Consider the following 22,470-nt stretch of genomic DNA (forward strand, 5'->3'; position numbering starts at 1 on the left):
CGTCAACAAACAAAATTGTCGCTATTGTGGTGAGTCAAATCCTCGTTTGGTTCAGGAAACGCATGGCGGCATCAACCGTTGCCAATAATAGCGAGCGTTATAACACGATGTTGACCTACTTGTTTTCTCGGAATTTGATGAAATCGACTCGGATGATCTTTATTTCCAACAATGCGATGCGCGTCCTCATGTTAACTCTGCGACTCATTAATTTTGAGAAATGGCGCAGTCAAATGGCCGACAAGATGATGCGATTTAAAGCCTTTAGATTATTTTCTATGGGGTATGTTAAATCAAACGACAAATATTCAGGGGATTATAGCTGCTGCATTGGTTCATTGGCGTGTACGGGTGGAGATATGCAAACGGAGCCGTGGTGGCCATTTGGCCGACATTTTGTTCACATCAAAAATGCCATAAAATTATATGCAAAACGAAAAAAAAATCAGAACCCATTTTGACCAAATTTGATAATTTTAACATCACGTCGTTCTGTTTGCTAGACCCTATATTTAATATATAGGTATATATTTAGTATAGACGACATGTCATTGAGCTAACATTGTAAGCTAAAGGGATTATGTTCCACTCACACTGAATATAATTGATTAAAGTGAAATTTTTTATTAGGGACTCCTTTTAGTACTTGTTTTTTTAAAAAAAAGGGCTCAACAAAAAATTAAAAATAAATTCTTCAAATGTCAAACTTCAACTTTGTTTGGTAGTACGGTTTTCAACTCTGTGCTAGTGGGGTTGACTATCAAAAATTGTTAACTGCTAACAAGCAGTTTAAATACTAATAAATTTATTTAGGAAAAATGTTAATAGAAAATGGAAACTGTGCAAAAAAAAACTATTTTATTTATAATTTCAAACTTTTTTAACCAGTCATTATGTAGAAATCCATAGAATAGTGAAAAATGTGTTGAGCTCGTGGAGTAAAATATCGAAACTGAACTAGAAAAGCTACAATTTGGAAACATTGAAATAAAATTAAGGGACCAGGTGAAGTGTTTCAAACGTAAAGAGTCGATACAATCTACTACTCCTAGGAATATACTTTTTGAGAAAAATTAAAATTTTGAAGCGTTTTGTTCCTCTTTAGTCATAACATTTTAAAGCAGGTTTTGTAACAACCACACTATGGTTACTTCAGCCCAAAGCTAAAATTATTTAAGGTAGTTTTGAAAACCGACTTTTTGCAATAACACAAAATGTTAATATTGAGGCGCTCTCGCATTGGAATAAGTTGAAAATCTCTTTATCACTGCAGTGTAAATCAAAATTGCAAAACCCAAAAAATTATTCACAATTGGGAAATTAAAATTACTTTTATTTCTTCACAATGAACGCAAACACATTTTATATATGATACGTTGCTATTGTTGTCATACGGTAAAAACTGAATGAAACGCTGTAAGAAGTGAACGTATTACGTCGACTTAAGTTTGCGATGGTCGAAGCCCTTTTGATCGTTAGATAGCAAGTTAATTTAATCATCACAGAAGCAACACCCAGCTGTATTCTCTTGATAACCAGCACATGTGTAATACGGTGTCCGACACTCGAAGTTTAACCGCTTAAAAAGGCCATAAATTCGGTTTGGATAGTTATTTTTATTTACTTCAAGGTACAGAATGTGTGAAAATAATAAAAAATTCAGAATCAATTGACTATTCTCACCCTTTTGCCTTTACTATGGCTTTGGGACGGTCTCAAGGTGAGGAAAAGGTTAAAATTAAATTTTCACGTAGTGTTAAAAAATACGATAATGACAGCATTTATTCGAATGTGCCTCTCACAACTAAGTACTGAAAAAAATGCCGCCTGGCTTGCGTTTTCGCCCCTATCGCAAAAAAACTGTAAAATATAGCGTATTTTTCCTTTGCTAGTTTCCATCTTTGACGCGCGCTCAATCAAAACTGAATCGATCAATCAAAATTTTAGAAATGAAGTATCTTTTTACGATGGCAAAATTTTCATCGAACTTCAATTTGTATTCGGTAATGCCATCCATACTTACATTAAATTTCGATATTCATGAGAAAAATTCGTAACACTTGACGAAGAGAGATGATAAAGAATAGAAAATAGAAAAAAAGAGTTCCAATTTCGTTCCCCGGTGTATACAGATTTTTATACTCTCGCAACCTGTTGCTACAGAGTATAATAGTTTTGTTCACCTAACGGTTGTTTGTATCACCTAAAACTAATCGAGTTAGATATAGGGTTATATATATATATATAAATGATCAGGATGAAGAGACGAGTTGAAATCCGGGTGACTGTCTGACCGTCCGTGCAAGATGTAACTTGAGTAAAAATTGAGATATCTTTATGAAACTTGGTAGACATGTTTCTTGGTACCGTGAGACGGTTGGTATTGCAGATTGGCGTAATCGGACCACTGCCACGCCCACAAAACGCCATTAATCAAAAACAAATAAATTGCCATAACTAAGCTCCGCAGTAAGATATAAGACTGTTATTTAGTACACAGTATCATATTAGAGAAGGGCATCTGCAGTTAAAATTTTTTTGTTTAAGTGGGCGTGGTCCCGCCCCTAATAGGTTTAATGAGCATATCTCTTAAACCGCTAATGCAATAATAACAAAATTCACTGGAAGCAAATGTTTTTAGAACCTACCTACAGTGTGAAAATAGTTGAAATCGGGTGGCAACTCCGCCCACTCCCCATATAACGGTACTGTTAAAAACTACTAAAAGCGCGATAAATCAAGCACTAAACACGCCAGAGACATTCAATTTTATCTCTGGGATGGTATGCGATGACTTTATAGGAACCGCGTTCAAAATTAGACAGTGGGCGTGGCACAGCCCACTTTTAGGTGAAAACCCATATCTTGGGATCTGCTTCACCAATTTCAACCAAATTCGGTGCATAAGTTCCTTTCATATTTTTACCACGCCTACTTCCCATATAACACCATTTTCAATTCCATCTGATTCTTTCACTTTCCACTATGCAAATCAGGCAACAATGACTGTATCGGGATAAAACTTGGCGTGAATAATGCGATTAAAGTATGCCACCTTGTGGCCAAAAATTGTCTAAATCGAACCAAAACTGTTCAAGCCCTTAAGTACTAAATATGTGGATCCCATTGCCTATAGTTGACCTTCTACCGAAAATATCAGTCAATCCACAAAGAAATCTCAAACGAGTATACTATTTGACTTTGCGAGAGCATAAAATGTTCGGTTACATCCGAACTTAGCACTTTCTTACTTGTTTCTAAGTATTATTGAAATTCAATATTAATTTGATGGCATTACCGAATAAAAATTAAAATTGGAAAGAATATCCGAATTTTGTGTCATTCCGAAATTACTGAAGCATTTGCCATGATTACGAACAATATTTTCCTTTAGAAAAAGACAGCTTCTTCGTCAAACTCAGAGAATTTAAATGCATTCATTGCAAGTTTGAGTTTATTCCAAGTTTTCATCGTTAGCAATATTCTCATCATCGATTTGATTTTCATCACTTAATGCAAGAACAGTTGACGAAGGGATGTAAATAATTCTCGTGTTCTCGTTAAAACTTTCTTCTCCTACATATCTATGACCTAACATTTATAAATAGTTTAACAATCGACAAGTCGAGCCTCACAGACTTACATAAGAACCATAAGCGATATCGAATACGACCCGCGCAAGTGTTGCTCTACTTGTAGTGTAATACGAATAAATTTTAAAAAAGTAGAATTATCCAGGAAACAAAAATTATTTGTTAAAAACCAAAAAAATAACAAGCAACGCGCCAATTTGTGTACACGCGACAAGGATTCGAGGCTTATCTAAAATACACATATTTACACCCAGATGATTCATAAACCAACGAGTAAATGCAAATTTCTGCTTGCCTTTTTGTGAACGTATTTTCATGTCGGATCAGAAAAAGAATTTACTTTTGACAATTTTTAGTGCGCGATTAAAAATTTGTCTGAAAAACATGTGTCTACATACTGGTTGCAAGTGTATGTGTCAGTGTGTGTTTTGTAGGGTTGAAATATGGAGGAGATGAAAGCCTATTGATATATCTTACGAACAAACAAAAAAATGTATCGCAATACCTTACACACACAGCACGTATTAATTTTTGGAAAGTATTGTTACGTATACGCAATCGAGTAAGAAAATGAGTTAAAATTAGTTATTTCTATTTATTTCTTAAGCGAAAAACGACGTTAATTCGTTTCAAAAGAAACTATTTGAAGTTTGTGGCAAACACAAGCATATTTTCTTGTATAAAATTAATTTCTCAAATTCAATATTTTCAACAATTGTCATTGAGATACACAAATTATAAACTCTTAGAATGGCAGAGTTTCTAAGTTTCACTAACGAAATTATGTCTCTTCCACTTTCCGTTTGTACTTCTAGTAATATATGGCTAATTTAAAATGAGTAGAGCTGGAGATACCGGCCTCATTTTTCTAATATCTGCATACGCATCATTATGCTTAGTCTTGTCAAAAATTCTGTTACAAAGGTCACAATGCATGCAGCGATTCACAGAAAAAAGTCCTTTAGTTTTTATGTAGTGTTTACTCAGACATTGTGGAAGCTGTCATTTAAATTACCCGCGCTGAACCGGATTTCGCCCCATGCTCTCACTCATGCTATCACTCTGTGGAACCCGTTTCGACTCGATTGAGGCTGTAAAAGAAAATTCGCAGAGGGAACTGAAGGCGATCCCGGACAGCACCTAAAAGGCATGTTTCGATGATTAGAAAAAGAGGTGGCATATGTGTATTGATTCAGAAGAAGCATATTTTGAGTGCGATAAAATAAATATTGCTGAAGATTAAAAATTTTTCGTTTAATTTACAATTTCTGGAAACTTTCTGGTCACAATGTATATAACAATCAGCCCAGTGCTTGCTTTCGCTTATTAACTATGAAGTGGGGGGGTAATGAAAATCGTATTTCTATGACTGCTTTATACATGTGTGGAAATATATATTTATATAAATGAGTTTTAAAAAAAAAACTTAATATTTCGACAATTTTGTTTACCGCATTATTGATCGTTTTTCTCCAAACGTCTACAATTGATGATAGAAAGAGAAGTGGTCGTCCTTCAGTAATTCGAACAAATTCAGACATAACAAGTAAGGAAGGGCTAAGTTCGGATGTAACCGAACATTTTATACTCTCGCAAAGTCAAATGGTATACTCGTTTGAGATTTCTTTGTGGATTGACTGATATTTTCGGTAGAAGGTGAACTATAGGCACTGGGGTCCACATATTTAGTAATTAGGGGTTTGAACAGTTTTGGTTCGATTTGGACAATTTTTGGCCGCAAGGTGGCATACTTTAATTGCATTATTCACGCAAAGTTTTACCCCGATATAATCATTGTTACCTGATTTGCATAGTGGAAAGTGAAAGAATCAGATGGAATTGAAAATGGTGTTACATGGGAAGTAAGCGTGGTTGTAGTCCGATTTCGCCCATTTTCGCACTATGACATAGAAACATGAGAAGAACGTTATGCACCGAATTTAGTTGAAATCGGTTGAGCAGATCTCAAGATATGGGTTTTCACCTAAAAGTGGGCTGTGCCACGCCCACTGTCTAATTTTGAACGCGGTTCCTATAAAGTCATCTTATACCATTTCAGAGATAAAATTTAATGTCTCTGGCGTGTTTAGTGCTTGATTTATCGCGCTTTTAGTAGTTTTTAACAGTACCGTTATATGGGGAGTGGGTGGAGTTGCCACCCGATTTCAACTATTTTCACACCGTCAATAAAAGTGCTAAAAACATTTGCTTCTAGTGAATTTTGTTGTTATAGCATTAGCGGCTTAGGAGATATGCACATTAAACCTATAGGAGGCGGGACCACGCCCACTTTAAAAAAAATGTTTTAACTGCAGATGCCCCTCCCTAATGTGATCCTGTGTACCAAATAACAGTCTTGTATCTTATTGCGGAGCTTAGTTATGGCAAGTTATTTGTTTTTGATTAATGGCGTTTTGTGGGCGTGGCAGTGGTCCGATTACGCCCATCTGCAATACCAACCGTCTCACGGTAACAAGAAACATGTCTACCAAGTTTCATAAAGATATCTCAATTTTTACTCAAGTTAGAGCTTGCACGGACGGACGGTGGGACGGACGGACAGACAGTCACCCGGATTTCAACTTGTCTCTTCATCCTGATCATTTTTATATATATAACCCTATATCTAACTCGATTAGTTTTAGGTGATACAAACAACCGTTAGGTGAACAAAACTATTATACTCTGTAGCAACAGGTTGCGAGAGTATAAAAACGGTTTACGGAACGCATTCGCAGAAATCCTTCTAGAAACAAAAATGGATATTTCCGAGATGAATGTCAAGTCTAATTCGAGATGGTCTCCACACGTCTTCTGACAACGCGCTTGAATAGGCGCGCGGTCAACGGGCATGAAAGTATCCGCTGCAGAAAACAACAGAAAGCAACAGAACTTATGGTAGTAATAAGTATACGAAATAAAAACAAAAGAAGGTGCCACATTATGCAAATAAATTTAATGGAAGATCCAAGGCTCTTTATCGAAGAGAGTATTGCTTAACAGCTTTATCACACCTTTTAAAACAACTTGCTGGTAATCTTTCGCTTTAGTTTTAATCTCTTTTTCACAGAAGTGAAGAGGTTTACAGGAGTTTTCGCATTAAACTATAATTTTTTTAGACCCTTGATAGTATTGCCAATTTCGTTAAATAAGTGTAAGGGTTAAAGTAAAGTAACACCACGACACTAACACATGTATGTATATTTCGAAAACGTCAATTGCATTATATTGTTTGTTTTTAATAAAAGTAAAAAAAAAATTGTATTTTAATCTTCATAAGTCAATTATCATTAGAGCCATTGACATTAGTTAAGCAGCATCTAAAATCTGTAAAACAACTCTGGTATTGAATTTAACAGAATTGAAAGTGGCCTAGTCATAAATTTACTTCGTTTTGTTTAAAAACTTTAAAAATTCATTGTTGACAGGGCTTTATGAACATTTTGATAATTTTGTTTACTTTTGAAAATAAAGCTAGCTTGCTTTGATACAATACAAGGACGAACTGGTACTTTATAAGCGAGTACATACCTTGCCACAAATCTGATTGATAAGAATATTGTCTCTATATTGAGATATGAAACGCAGCGTTCTTTTTTCCGCACATTCTGATATGAGATATACATACGACTTTTGAAATTTTATTAATTGAAAACACTCCAATTTGAAACAAATGTTTAGTGCAATATATTATGATTTAATCAATTTTTTTTCTATTTTCAGGTATACTAGCTACCTTAAGGAATTATCTTTGGCAAAAACATTGCTTAATATGTTGAAGAGAAAAGAAAATAACTAAAAAGAATACCAAGATTACGTAAATTGTGTCACCTGGAAGTATCTTCCTTTGCAACTGAAAATTATACACATTTGGCTTTGGAAAATCCCTTAAATATATTTTTAAGAAAATTCGTAAAAACTTATGTTTTGATATCTACAAAATTGCAAAAATAAATACGTGTTTGGCTTTCGTCAGTTATCACATTTTCCAAAATGGGAAATAACGCTACTACATCTAATAAAAAAGTAGATGCTGCAGAGACAGTTAAAGAGTTTCTTGAACAAGCAAAAGAAGAATTTGAAGATAAATGGCGCCGAAATCCAACAAATACTGCGTGCTTGGATGATTTTGAACGCATTAAGACGTTGGGCACTGGGTCCTTTGGACGTGTGATGATTGTTCAACACAAACCGACAAAAGATTATTACGCTATGAAAATTCTTGACAAGCAAAAGGTTGTTAAACTTAAACAAGTTGAGCATACTTTGAATGAAAAGCGCATACTTCAGGCTATTCAGTTTCCGTTCCTAGTTTCTCTTCGATATCATTTCAAGGATAATTCCAATTTGTACATGGTTTTAGAATATGTCCCTGGCGGAGAAATGTTTTCGCATTTACGTAAAGTAGGTCGTTTTTCAGAAGTCCATTCACGTTTTTACGCTGCTCAGATCGTGCTGGCTTTTGAATACCTTCACTATCTTGATTTAATTTATAGAGATTTGAAACCGGAAAATTTATTGATTGACTCACAAGGCTATCTGAAAGTTACTGATTTTGGTTTCGCTAAGCGCGTAAAAGGGCGCACATGGACACTATGTGGTACTCCTGAATACCTTGCTCCGGAGATTATATTGTCTAAAGGTTATAACAAAGCAGTTGATTGGTGGGCTCTCGGAGTACTTGTATATGAAATGGCAGCGGGCTATCCGCCATTTTTTGCCGACCAACCTATTCAAATATATGAAAAAATCGTATCAGGAAAAGTACGTTTTCCCTCGCATTTTGGCTCTGACTTGAAAGACTTATTACGTAATTTATTACAAGTCGACCTGACAAAGCGTTACGGTAATTTGAAAGCAGGCGTAAATGATATTAAAAACCAAAAGTGGTTTGCCTCAACAGACTGGATAGCAATCTTTCAAAAAAAAATTGAAGCACCATTTATTCCTCGGTGTAAAGGACCTGGTGATACTAGTAATTTTGACGACTACGAAGAAGAGGCACTGCGGATTTCTAGCACAGAAAAATGTGCCAAGGAGTTTGCTGAATTCTAATTGTGTTATGTAATTTTTTTCATGCTATTGCGGAGTAGCAGAATCGCGAGCATTATTAACAATATAAACGTAAACAATGTACTTTATAGTTACACCCGATATATTTTACCTTGGATATCGGGAAATTTAATGGTCTCCTGAAATCTACCTACAAATAATTATTTTTAAACTAATAATTTAAACCAAGATTGTTAAAAGTGAGAGTACTTTAAAATGAAGCAGTGCTTCTTATTTGAAAATTGCAATAAAAAATATTAAAAGACAAATTTCAAGCGATTTCCTATAAATTTTTTGTCGTGCCGTAAAATCGAATCGTAACAACGGGAGCATCATAAAACTTAAATAAATTGAATGTTGTTGAAACATAATATACGCTCATAAATATCTATTTCGTTGCTGTAATCTATCCTTAATAGCTAACAACATAACAAGCATGAGAAATTTGGACCCGTATGAACATACTTGGATTCATCAACAAAATGATATACGTATGTATAAAGCATTTACATTTAATTATTTATGTTAACTATATTTCATATATGATAAGTCGCGTGTCTGATAATAAAACAAATAATAATTTTATTGTAAGATGGCCAAGAAAGCCAAATTCTTATTATTGACGTTTCGACGTAAAATTTCTTACATAATACATTTACCATACATTTGTTACATAATAAGTGATTTAATACGCTGCCAGCCAAAAGTGGTTAAAAAACTTGTTAAGCAAACGGCATGAAAGTCTTCACCACTTTCTCCTTAAAAACATATACATAGCTGAGATGTTTTAATTTCCCTAATCGCCACTGATCCAGGGTTGCAATTTCGAATTTCTAATTTAAAATATTTTTAAAATTGTATAAAAAATTTAAATTTTAAATTATTTATTTAATTTCGTACAAACTCAGTTACAAACATTAAATCTTAATCGTAAATGTAATTTGTTTCATGTAAACCATGAAATTTGCTCACAAAATTGATAGTGACTTGATTTTAAGGACTTGTTTATATGAACTAAGGCCTATCGATTTCAGAATGAAAAAACGTAATCATCGATTTTCAAGTTGCTACCTAATGTGGGATCATTCAAGAAGTTTTTTTAAATCCATTATTCCTTAAAATAATATAGAATAAATCAAAACAAAACCATATGTTACCGGAATTTTTCGTTCGCGTGAAAATAAAAATTAATGGGACTGATTTATTCACACGAAGTTTACCATTCAATAAGGATGATATATTTAATACAAAATATCTTAGTTTATCGATTCAGAAAAAAGTAAGAAACTATCAAATCCGCAAAACGGCCATCATTTCATTCCCAGCTTTCAATGGCTCACTCTCTTGAATAAAATCATAACCCAAAAACGTGCCTCGAAGTTTTACAATTTCTTCACTTCTTTTTCTTGCGATAATTTTTTCGAAGCATCAGCAAGTGATTTATCGAATCTGATAGTGCATTAAATAAAAATGGTATTTTTATTGCTAAGCATATATGTAGTATTATAAATTCAAGCTTATGTGCTTACCTTGGTATTATTGGTGGCACCGGTTATCTTCAATTTAGCGTAAAATTGGTAAACCTTTAATAAAGGCCACTGTCATTGTCTGACCCACAGTTAGATAGATTAATAACTTTATTTGTACTAAAAAATAAAATAATTTAAAATATACATTAATGAAATTACACAATTTTCTCAATTTACTTCCCTTGTGTGTTTTACAAACGCAAATTACTTGCATTTGTCATTCGAATTTTTAGTTTCCATTTTGGGATTTTTCTATTGACACTAATGACAAATATGTTAATTGAAATTTCTGGGGAAGGTGGTTAGCCGTGGCTGACAGGGTAATTTATTAAATGATGTTTATACAATTCCAATAATCTTTTGTTAAAATTGTGAAAAATGTAAATCAAATGGTTTTTTCCTCTCTAAAGTGGTCATACACAACATACACTGCGCGTCACCAGGTAAGAATCAGCCTAATAGTCTTTTCTCACTGCCAAATTACAACAACCCGCAAAGTTGCATTCCAGTTTCAACTCGGTTTGAATTCGATTAAGAATTAATGTAGTAAAATAAGATTTTTAATGTGTATGGTAAATCGATCTTAATTAGCGCTTTAATCGAGCAAAGGCTGGTTAATTGATCAATTAAATCCTGTGCGCAAAGGATATAAAACAATGAATGAATGAACAATCACTGGTAAAGAAAACATGCGATAAGAAAGTTATATGGTATTTGCTATTTTTATATTCTCGCAACCTGTTGCTACAGAGTATAATAGTTTTGTTCACCTAACGGTTGTTTGTATCACCTAAAACTAATCGAGTTAGATATAGGGTTATATATATATAAAGCTGTAACTTGAGTAAAAATTGAGATATCTTTATGAAACTTGGTAGACATTCTTGGTACCGTGAGACGGTTGGTATTGCAGATGGGCGTAATCGGACCACTGCCACGCCCACAAAACGCCATTAATCAAAAACACATAAGTTGCTATAACTAAGCTCCGCAATAAGATATAAGACTGTTATTTGGTACACAGGATCACATTAGGGAGGGGCATCTGCAGTTACAATTTTTTTTTTAAGTGGGCGTGGTCCCGCCTCTAATAGGTTTATTGTGCATATCTCCTAAACCGCTAATGCTATAATATAAAAATTCACAGGAAGCAAATTTTTTTAGAACCTCTACGAATATTGTGAAAATAGTTGAAATCAGGTGGCAACTCCGCCCACTCCCCATATAACGGTACTGTTGAAAACTACTAAAAGCGCGATAAATCAAGCACTAAACACGCCAGAGACATTAAATTTTATCTCTGGGATGGTATGAGATGACTTTGTAGGAGCCGCGTTCGAAATTAGTCAGTGGGCGTGGCACCGCTCACTTTTAGATGAAAACCCATATCTTGAGATCTGCTTCACCAATTTCAACAAAACTCGGTACATAACGTTATTTTTATATTTCTAAGTTTTAGTGCGAAAATGGGCGAAATCGGACTACAACCACGCCTATTTCCCATATAACACCATTTTCAATTCCATCTGATTCTTTTACTTTCCACTATGCATATCAAGCAACAATGATTATATCGGGGTAAAACTTTGCGTGAATAATAGGTTTAAAGTATGCCACCTTGTGGCCAAAAATTGTCTAAATCGAACCAAAACTGTTCAAGCCCCTAAGTACTAAATATGTGGACCCCAGTGCCTATAGTTGACCTTCTACCGAAAATATCAGCAAATCCACAAAGAAATCTCAAACGAGTATACCATTTAACTTTGCGAGAGTATAAAATGTTCGGTTACATCCGAACTTAGCCCTTCCTTACTTGTTTTCTGTTCTTTTTAGTCGAAAAGTATGCATTATTTTAGCGTCATCAGGTTAGCATATGCAATTTGATTTGCATTTATCTTCAAGGTTTAAATACGTATTGATACCAAGTTTTTTGTATTGCTTAAGTGCTCTATTCTAAAGGAAAATTGCTACCGATCGAAATATAACAATACATTTATTTTCGATGTAAACAAGAAAGCAATTTTGAGAAAATCATGCAACTCTCCTGAATCGACTGCCAAGATTCTGGCAAATGCTGGTGTTAAAATCAGTTAGAACGACTACATTGTCGTGTGGGAGGTGTGGGGAGCCATCTTCTAAAATGGTGCGTGCAATTTTTGAATACCAATATGAATGCAAACGCGTATAAAATCGTACTGAAAACTGCTTTTCTCCATTTTAAAAATCTGTTTGGAACTTTTCACGATGAAGCACGTATTCACACCTCCCGGTGTTTAAGTCTGAGATTGAAGGATAAAACGTCGATTTAAACCAGTGGGCGGCTTACTCAACTGTTATCAATATAATAGAAAAGGTGTGGAGATGGTTGGCTTGCACAGTTTTCGAGTGTGGTCGGCATTATTCCACCAAAGACGAATTAGTTGAAGGTATTACTTAAAAATGCTTGGCCATCAATTTCCCTAAATGACATTGGAAAATTGTACGAATGGCAACCTAATCGGATATTAGAGATCATTCTCAACAAGACGGGATCGACTCATTATTAAAGTAATATACGAATGTTTAAATATGTTCTTGGCAAAAAACTTTAAATAATATTAAAAAGAGTGATATCTGCTAACCTGATGACCTAATTTAAATTGTTAATTTTTTTTGTTGATTGCGAAAAAAAAAATAATCAAAACAAGTAAAGTAGAGCTAAGTTCGGGTGTAAACGAACATTTCATACTCTTCACCACTTCACTACTACTTCAAGGGTCAAAGCCTTGTGAAACACCTTCAAGTGTTGCCAAATTTTTTTTTTATTAAATTATGCAATTTATTCTGATAAACTCATTGATGTTTGATTTGTATTCTGGAAAGTGAAAGAATCAGATGGAATTAAAGGTTTAATATGGTGTGGTGGTATGGTGGGAGTCGGCGTGGTTATTGTATGGTTTTACACTTTTGCACAGAGTTTAAAGAGGTGCTAAAATTGCTTCTCAGAAAATTTGGTTGATTTAGCTTTGCGGTTTGGAGGATATGTACATTAAACCTTTTAGGGGCGGGGTCACACCCACTTTTAAATAAGTTTTGACTTACAGGTGTCTGGCTACAGCGACAACTCGTATGGTCCATGGTCCGATTGCGCCCATTGGCCAAAGAATATGTGTACCAAGTTTCATCAGAATATCTCAATTTGTACGCAAGTTATCGCTTGCACGGACAGACAGTGACCCGAATTTCAACTCGTCTCTTAATCGTGATCATTTATATATTGTATATACTCCATATCTATCTCTATTAGTTTTAGGTTAACTGTTAATTGAACAAAGCTATCATACTCTGTAGCGACATGTTGCAAGAGTGAAAAAGGTGAAAAGCAAATTGCTGTTTTAATTATTAGAAAAATTATTCGTTAATAATAAATTTCCGATTTTTTACGATCCTTGTGCATACAAGTCTGTCGTGTATGGCGAATTGCTCAAATGGAAAAATAGGAACAAAAATAAAGTAAAGCTGAGAAAATGTGAGTAATAAAAAAATGGAAACATTTTCTTGAGTCTAATTTAGTAAAATGCCAAACTAGAAAAAGCAAGTTTAGACCAGTTAAACTTAATATATACCTTTGTATATATGGTCCAATATAAAATATTTTGATGAAATAAAGCACACTTGTTTTATTAATCACAATATGGTTTAAGGGGTTAAATGTAGTCAGAATTTTCAAAAAATAAATTTTTTTTTTTACATTTTGAGTTCTTCGACAAATATCAAAGAGTGCTCGGGCACTTTAAAGCGCTCAGGAGCAGGTAGCTAGCGGCAGCTGCAAGAAGCTTTAAATGCGTTTTTCTTAAAACTATGTTTTTCGAACTAGTGACAACTGTATCTCGAAAACCCTAAATAGATTTATTTAAAATTTATACAGCTTTTAGAATACATAATAAACTCGGACCTGATCGAAGATTTTTTTTCAAACATTTCTAAGCTTCGATCAGGCCCAGGATTATCTATTTGTAAAACAAATTTTTTTTATCCGATTAATTTTAGATGAATCTCCAAGGACTTATAACCTTTTTTTGGAACTTGGTCAATACAGACAGCTATAACTTTGGAAATTAAAATTGTTTTTTTGAAATTTTCGTGACTTCAATTCAAAACTTTGTATAATAATGCCATATTACTACTTTTGTAAAATAACATGATTTAATAGCAAAAAAATTTTTCATGCCCTTAACCCCTTAAAAAAAATTAAATATAGAATATTTCAAAACGTTGGCCTATCTCCTCTTGGTTCTTGCAAATATCCTTTCCTTGTCTGTATTATTTCTTTTAGTTATAATTTGATTTTTAATTATATAATTAAAAATCTTGCATATTTGCCTTGATAATACAAGTATACTTGTATATATACCGAATACACTTATATCATCCTAGCCTGTTTAATATTAAGTAGATCGTTATGAAAAAAGTTTTTAGGATGTTTATAGGTTCCACGATTTCTTGGCTAAAATTCGAAGCACTAAACCAAGTCAAATTCATTTGTTTTGTACAACAAAAATTAAATTAAGAGGGAGTTACTACTAGTTGGTATGACATTGGAAATTTTCAGAATTGAATCGATTTCTAACCAACGGAACTACTTATTAGTATCTCTGAACTATTTTCATTTTAATTTATTTGAACTGTTTTAATAAAGTTTTTCGTTAAGCTTATTATTACGTTTTATGCGATATTTACTCCTATGAATGTCTATTAATTTTTAGTAACGTTTGTGTCGCGAATCCATATAATAAGATATTGTTATCGTCCAAGCTCTCCCTTTGATTTTAAGGCGAGCATATTTTGTTCATTCAAAGATTTTTATACCCATGTTATGTATAGAAATGGATTGAAGAGTTTATCTCAGTGTCGTGAAAAACTCAGTCAACATCCCTGACTTTACAATTAATTAGCAGCATAGAAAGAAATTAGTAAAATGAAAGAGAAAGAAATGAAAATTAAATTTGTTCATAGAAATTACCGGATACCTGTGCATTAAATACACTAGTTTCTCAGAATGAGTAATATTGGAAGTTTTAAAAAGATTTTAAACATTTTAATTATTATTAATTAAATTTTTAATTATTTACTAAGTTCCAAGAAGATCCGACGTTTTCAAGCCAGATTTTGTTCAGTGATGAGGTCTATTTCTAGCTCAATGGGTATGTAAACAAGCAAAATTGCGGCATTTAAGACGAACAGCAACTTGAAGAAATTCAAGAGCTGCCATTTCATCAAGAAAAAACAACGGTTAGGTGTGGTTTGTGGGCCGGTGGAATCATCATCATCGGTCCATATAACTTCAAAAATGATGCCGATGAAAACGTAACCGTCAATGGCGACCATTATCGCGCAATAATACCCAACTATTTGATGCCTGAAATTAAAGCTCGTGATCTCGGCGACATTTTGTTTTAACAAGACGGCGCCTCTTCCCACACATCGCATTAATTTGTTGAGAGAACACTTCCGTGAGCAGATAATTTCACGTTTTAGGCCGGTCGATTGGCCACCAAGGTCGTATGATATTACACCGTTAAACTTTTCCCTGTGAAGATATTTAAAGTTTAAAGTCTATGCGGATAATCTCGCTTCGATTTAGGCCTTGGAGCAAAACATCACGCGTGCCATTTGCCAGTTATCAGACAAAATGTTCGAACGAGGCATCGAAAAAAGAAATGCCAAATAATGTTCTTTCGAATGATAATAAACATTTCCCATTAAATTTGAGTTTTCTGTGTTTTATTTTCTTTAAAAAGTATTAAACCTCGAAATGGATCACCCTATGTAACAGTTTTTTTGCAATCCGTGTTGCTATTAATCTCAGCATAATGACAAACTCGAACAACATCCCCGAGTTTACATCTTTAATTAATTGTCAGCATTGAACCAAATATTTAAAATAAAAAAAAAAAAGATTTTTAAATCGATAATGTTTATAGAAATTACTGAATACCGGTGTTAATATTGGAAAATTTAAAAAGACTCAACATCATTTTTAATATATTAATATATAAATACTTAAAGAAATGTAACTAAGTAGTTCTTAAATTTTTGAATTGTAAACATCTGCAAATAGGCTCAATTAAATAAGGGATATTAGTTCTCAATTGACTACCCAATAAAAGCAACTATTTCAATGTTTACCTGTTTATAGGTGCATTGTCCTCGCGTTAAAAAAAATCTTATAAGTTGAGTATAAGTTAAGTTCCTTTTTTAAATTAAAAAATATTGTAACTCAATGTAAAAATTCGTTCCGCTCGGATATCGCTTTCAGCAAGTCACGGCTACCGAAACTTCAATACTAACGCATATGCACCGTGCAACTGATAAGGCCATTGCATACGTTCAAACGTACACTAGAGTTTCGGTTAGAATTGTCAACTGAGCCTTAAGAAACGCATAGAAACTTTAACACAAATCTCTAGTAGCGCTGTTTCCTAATTAAAACAGATATTTTTTTTAAATTTTCCCTAAATATAGAAAAACACCGTAAGTTTAATGAATATTGGCATGTAATATATTAAATAAAATTCTGAGCATAAGTAAACCAAATAGAGTGTACTAAAGCTTTTTCTTGGACATAAACGTCTTTCACTTTGAATTATGACGCTATTTGTGAAAAATATAAAGCTGAGAAAAAAGTAAATCGCTAAAAATATAATTCAACTAAATTCATTGCAATAAACCATAACACAATTATTTTATTACAAATTATTGTAAAACTCTTGATATAACCGCGAAATAAGATTCTCTTTAATTAATTCATTAATATTTTCTATTTTATTATTTGTAATCCCAATTTAAGAGTGGTAAGTTAAGTCAGTTATTGTATTTTGCTTATTCTTGGACTAAATTATATTTACTTCTTCTGCTTGATGTAATTATTGTAGTGAATGATTTAGTGGTGCTAATTGGAGCACTTTTTATACTCTCGCAACCTGTTGCTACAGAGTATAATAGTTTTGTTCACCTAACGGTTGTTTGTATCACCTAAAACTAATCGAGTTAGATATAGGGTTATATATATATAAATGATCAGGATGAAGAGACGAGTTGAAATCCGGGTGACTGTCTGTCCGTCCGTCCGTCTGTCCGTCCGTGCAAGCTCTAACTTGAGTAAAAATTGAGATATCTTTATGAAACTTGGTAGACATGTTTCTTGGTATCGTGAGACGGTTGGTATTGAAGATGGGCGTAATCGGACCACTGCCACGCCCACAAAACGCCATTAATCAAAAACAAATAACTTGCCATAACTAAGCTCCGCAATAAGATACAAGACGGTTATTTGGTACACAGGATCACATTAGGGAGGGGCATCTGCAGTTAAAACTTTTTTTTGTGTGCATGTCTCCTAAACCGCTAATGCTATAATAACAAAATTCACTAGAAGCAAATGTTTTCAGCACTTCTATTGACGGTGTGAAAATAGTTGAAATCGGGTGGCAACTCCGCCCACTCCCCATATAACGTTACTGTTAAAAACTACTAAAAGCGCGATAAATCAAGCACTAAACACGCCAGAGACATTAAATTTTATCTCTGAGATGGTATAAATTGGCGTTATAGCAACCGCGTTCAAAATTAGACAGTGGGCGTGGCACAGCATACTTTTAGGTGAAAACCCATATCTTGAGATCTGCTTAACCGATTTCAACCAAATTCGGTGCGTAACGTTCGTTTCATGTTTCTATGTCATAGTGCGAAAATGGGCGAAATCGGATTACAACCACGCCTATTTTCCATATGACACCATTTTAAATACCACTTGATTATTTCACTTTCCACTATGCAAATCAAGCAAAAATGATTGTATCCGCGTAAAACTTTGCGTGAATAATGCAATTAAAGTATACCAACTTGCGGCCAAAATCGAACCAAAACTGTTCAAACCCCTAAGTACTAAATATGTGGACCCCAGTGCCTATAGTTGACCTTCTACCGAAAATATCAGCCAATCCACAAATAAATCTCAAACGAGTATACCATTTGACTTTGCGAGAGTATAAAATGTTCGGTTACATCCGAACTTAGCCTCTCCTTACTTGTTAGCATTCGTTTAGTTGCTCTCTCTATTAGGGACTGCTCTAAATCTTCTTCGTTTTACTATTTGAACAGAAGAATCCTCTTCGGAAAATATATCATAACTTTGGTTAAGTACAGCGGCGGCTGATCTCTTTTGTGCTTCGTCATTGCTGTCGACATTGTCATTGTGGAATCGTCACAGCCTTTCGATAATGCAGATGAAATAAGACTTGTTGTACATTGCCATCGATACAATTATATTAAATAGTAACCAATTTACCTTTAATACAAAGTTCTTACTTTTACACAGCTCGTATTTTTTCAAATACAAAGTCATAAAACCAAATATGTACTTTATTCGACGATTATAATTTTATCAACAATACGGGCTCAAGCAATATAATACGGGTTACAAGAAATTTAGCAGCACGAAAAATTTAATTATCTTTTCATCAATAGCGTTGTAACAGAAAATATCTCGTTCTTTCTGCATACTTAACTTTTATATCGTGTTGTTTGAGTTATGACACTATTCATGTAAATGAACGATATGTAAGTACATTTTTATGTACGCATCACCAATCACAAACACATAAACTAGATAGAATGACTGTCAAACTTTATACAAATATCCACTTGTATGTAAATTACAATGAAAATTCCAAGCATCATGAGAACAACAACAACATTAAACCAAACGCTTATTCTTCAGCATCTTCTATACATAAAGAAATAACAATAAGCAAGCAAAGTTGTAGCTCCTAATGTAGAGCAAGTGGTAAACACGTATTTGTGGTGCAAACAATGATCATGTTCTAATCCTGGTAAAAATATTTGTTTTTCTTGAAACCATTAATATAATTTTATAATTTTTAAGAAAACTTGTCCACTTATATTCATTAAATTATTACACATTTTGACCAACCTGATCGGTTTAAATCAGCTGGAAAGTCGGAAATCACTATACAGGATGTATTAGGTAAAGTAAAAAGTTCGTTCGGTTTTTTATTGATTTTTCAAAAGATGATAACTTTGTGTACATTTATCCGATTTAAGTCAAATATGCGCCGTTTTGTTCGTAAACTTTTTGCCAACGAGATGCCAACTTCATTATACCCCTCTCGTAGAAGACTGCGTCCCTATTGCCAAAAAACTCGGAGAGCCAATTTTCACAGGCCTCTCTTGATTCCAATTTCTCACCATTAAGCGCGTTCGCCATGGACAGGAAAAGATGGTTATCACTTGGTGCCAGGTCCGGACTATAAGGTGGATGCATTAGAACCTCCCATCCGAGCTCAAGGAGCTTCTGGCGAGTCACCAAAGACGTGTGTGGCCTGGCGTTGTCCTGATGGAACACAATTCGGCCTCTGTTGATCACAGATGGCCTCTTCTGGATGAGTGCTGCCTTCAAGCGGTCCAGTTGTTGGCACTAGAGGGCCGAATTGAGCGTTTGGCCATATGGGAGCAGATCGTAGTAGATGATTCCTTGCCAATCCCATCAAACACACAACAAAACCTTCCTGGCCGTCAATTCGGTCTTGGCCATTATCTGGTCCGCTTCCCCGAGCTTTGACCACGACCGTTTGCGCTTGATGTTGTCGTAAGTGACCCATTTTTCATCGCCAGTCACAATCCGCTTCAGAAACAGGTCGATTTTGTTGCGATTCTGCAGCGATTTGCATATGGAAATTCGGTCCATCATGTTTTTTGAGTTAATTCGTGTGACACCCAAACATCGAGCTCCTTTTTGAGTCCAAGGTTATGCAAATGGTTCCAAACGGTTTTCTGGCTTATCTTTAGTTCCTCAGCAATTAAATAAGTGCTGACTTGACGGTCTGTTTCCACTATTTCTCTTTGACATCGAAATTACCGGAACGGAACCTAGCAAATCACTTTTGTGCTACACGTTCGTTTACAGTATCGGGCCCATAAATTAAATTAATGTTTTCAGCCGCTTTGGCTGTTTTTTCGCTTTGATCGAAGAAAAATTGTAAAATATAGCGAATTTTCTCTTTGTTGGTGTCCATCTTTGATGAGCGCTCACAACGAACTGAGTAAATCAATCGAAAAACTGTCAAAGACAAACTTTTAGCGCGAATAAACACGTTTTCAGCGCCGTATAGTATGACATGATGCGACACGTAACACTAGTACTATGGACAATAACGCCATCTCTTAGATAAAAACCGAACGAACTTTTTACTTGACCTAATATTTTGAGCAAAGAAAGGTCTGGAATTGTTGCATTAACTTTTGACATTGTTCAGGTATAGTCGATAACTTATTTTCATGTTATTTTATAAATATATAACTTCCACGTTGACCGACATATTCGGCATAAGGTTTGTTAGAATAACGAAAAAAAAACATATTTTCGGCAATAAATTATAGTACCTATATCCAATATGTTCAGATATTTTTGCTAAGATATCTTACATATTGACCGATATATGGTATACGGTATAAAGCCCACGGAAGATTAAAAATATTAGATATATGGGAGATAGGAGTAGTATTGACCCGATTTTATCTAATTTCGGCATTACTACATGTTATTAACAGAGAGGATGTTGTAAGAACTGTCAAAAGGATTTGCCCTGCGCAAATTTGGGCGATATAGCTTGAATGGTTTTGGAGATATATACATTAAATCTCCTACATATTATATATATATAACTCTATATCTATTTATTTTTAGGTTATTCAAACAACCGTTAGGTGAAAAAAACTATTATACTCCGTAGCAACTTGTTGCAAGAGTTTAAAAATTATATCAAGGATTTTTTGGAAATTTTGTGTTCTCGAGAAATATACTCGTGAGTACCTATTATTATATCGGGTGATTTCAATACAAATTTTTAAATAGAGGAGTCTGCTGCACTTACTGAATACCTGAGAGAAGTATTTAATTTTGAATTGAAAAATGATAGAAATTTACCAACCACTAGATAATTTACTATCCAAGTAATTTCTACTAGATATATTAAATATATAGAATTGTTAACATAGTATTTTAGTAACCATAAAATATTAGTTACATTTATTAACTTTCAGACTCCAGGCGAAAATGAAGTTAACGATTGAAAAATTGATGTTCAAAATAATTCAATGATTTAAATAAATATTGTTCTTAATTAACAAGCGTATATCATCTGATTGTTGCGTTCATACATGTTAAACTCTTGCTAGATAACATTCTATATGTTCTTTAGTAGTCGGAAATGATTCAGAAAATATAACAAAATAACAACACATTTACATAATTGTTACGTCTTTTCCATTTTGAATCTGACAATGAGATAGGAACGTTTCCGTATTATGCATGAATGTTTTTTGACTGCACTGGCAATGGACAGTAATATTCCTTTCGACTAATTCATTAATATTAAAAGCATATTTAATAAGATCGGATATTAATGTTATTTCTTGGTCCTTTTAATAGGTTTATGTGTGTTTTAGTTATTATTGGTGTCAGACCTATGTATGTATGCCGTTGGGACTATACTAGGATCATAATTACACTAGTCATTTTGCGACTGTGATGTAGAGGCTGTTTGTTGATAATTTTGGGTATGCCAAAACCAAAAATGAGTAAAAATTTCCTAACATGTAGAATTTTTTAAGTTATGATTTTTTTAATAAAATCACGTTATAATTAATTACAGCATGTAAAGAAACTTGTGTTCATAATAAAATTGGGAGCTAGTGTTTAAAACGCCAAAACCCGAAAAGTTCACATTTTAGAAGTGTTGTAGTCAAGGGGTGAATGGGTCAAACCACCACCAGTAGTCCAGAAAGTTTATGTAAATTAATATATTAGCATAGAAATATACTTTGCCTACGCCCAATCAAATCTAAATACATTTCACGTTTAAATTGAACTGCTAGGCTACTGCTTGTTGTGGAGGTCCCGCTTTTGTTTTAAAATTGGTCTCTTTCACGTCGCTGAGATGAGTCAGTTGTAATTACTGTTGGCAAAAGAGAACAAGTGTTTTTAGTTTAGAGCTTTTTACGTGAACGCTACCTATTCTTTTGAAAACAACGAAAAAAAGGACAGGACCACAATCTAAGTTAAACTACCTATTAAGAGACGTTTGCTTGTCCAAGGACCAGGTTGAGCTAATAGATTAAATATTACTACAGTGGAATTTACTGGCATCAGAAACTAAAGTAACCATTTTTAGAACCCGTAACGAGGATCTATCTCACCACAAATACCCCACAGACCTCTTAGCACATCAGTTGCA

The 22,470-nt window shown here is 34.0% G+C and overlaps 1 protein-coding gene across 9 annotated transcripts in view; it reads left to right on the plus strand.

Moving 5' to 3' along the window:
* The window catches only part of Pka-C1 (Protein kinase, cAMP-dependent, catalytic subunit 1), a 131,485-nt gene that overhangs the window by 46,178 nt on the left and 62,837 nt on the right, over positions 1-22,470 (plus strand). For 7 of the 9 annotated variants that reach the window (XM_014243205.3, XM_014243204.3, XM_014243197.3 and 4 more), the window contains exon 2: positions 7,317-9,136. In XM_014243205.3, coding sequence (XP_014098680.1) covers positions 7,587-8,648 — 1,062 coding nt within the window. In that variant the 5' untranslated portion in view covers positions 7,317-7,586 and the 3' untranslated portion in view covers positions 8,649-9,136. Of the gene's footprint in view, positions 1-7,316; positions 9,137-22,470 lie in introns of those variants that run through there. The other 2 variants (XR_011395235.1, XM_070106595.1) reach the window with 1 other exon arrangement.

This window comes from Bactrocera oleae, chromosome 3 (assembly GCF_042242935.1).
Source record: "Bactrocera oleae isolate idBacOlea1 chromosome 3, idBacOlea1, whole genome shotgun sequence".
In the NCBI taxonomy this organism is placed as follows: Eukaryota; Metazoa; Arthropoda; class Insecta; order Diptera; family Tephritidae; genus Bactrocera; species Bactrocera oleae.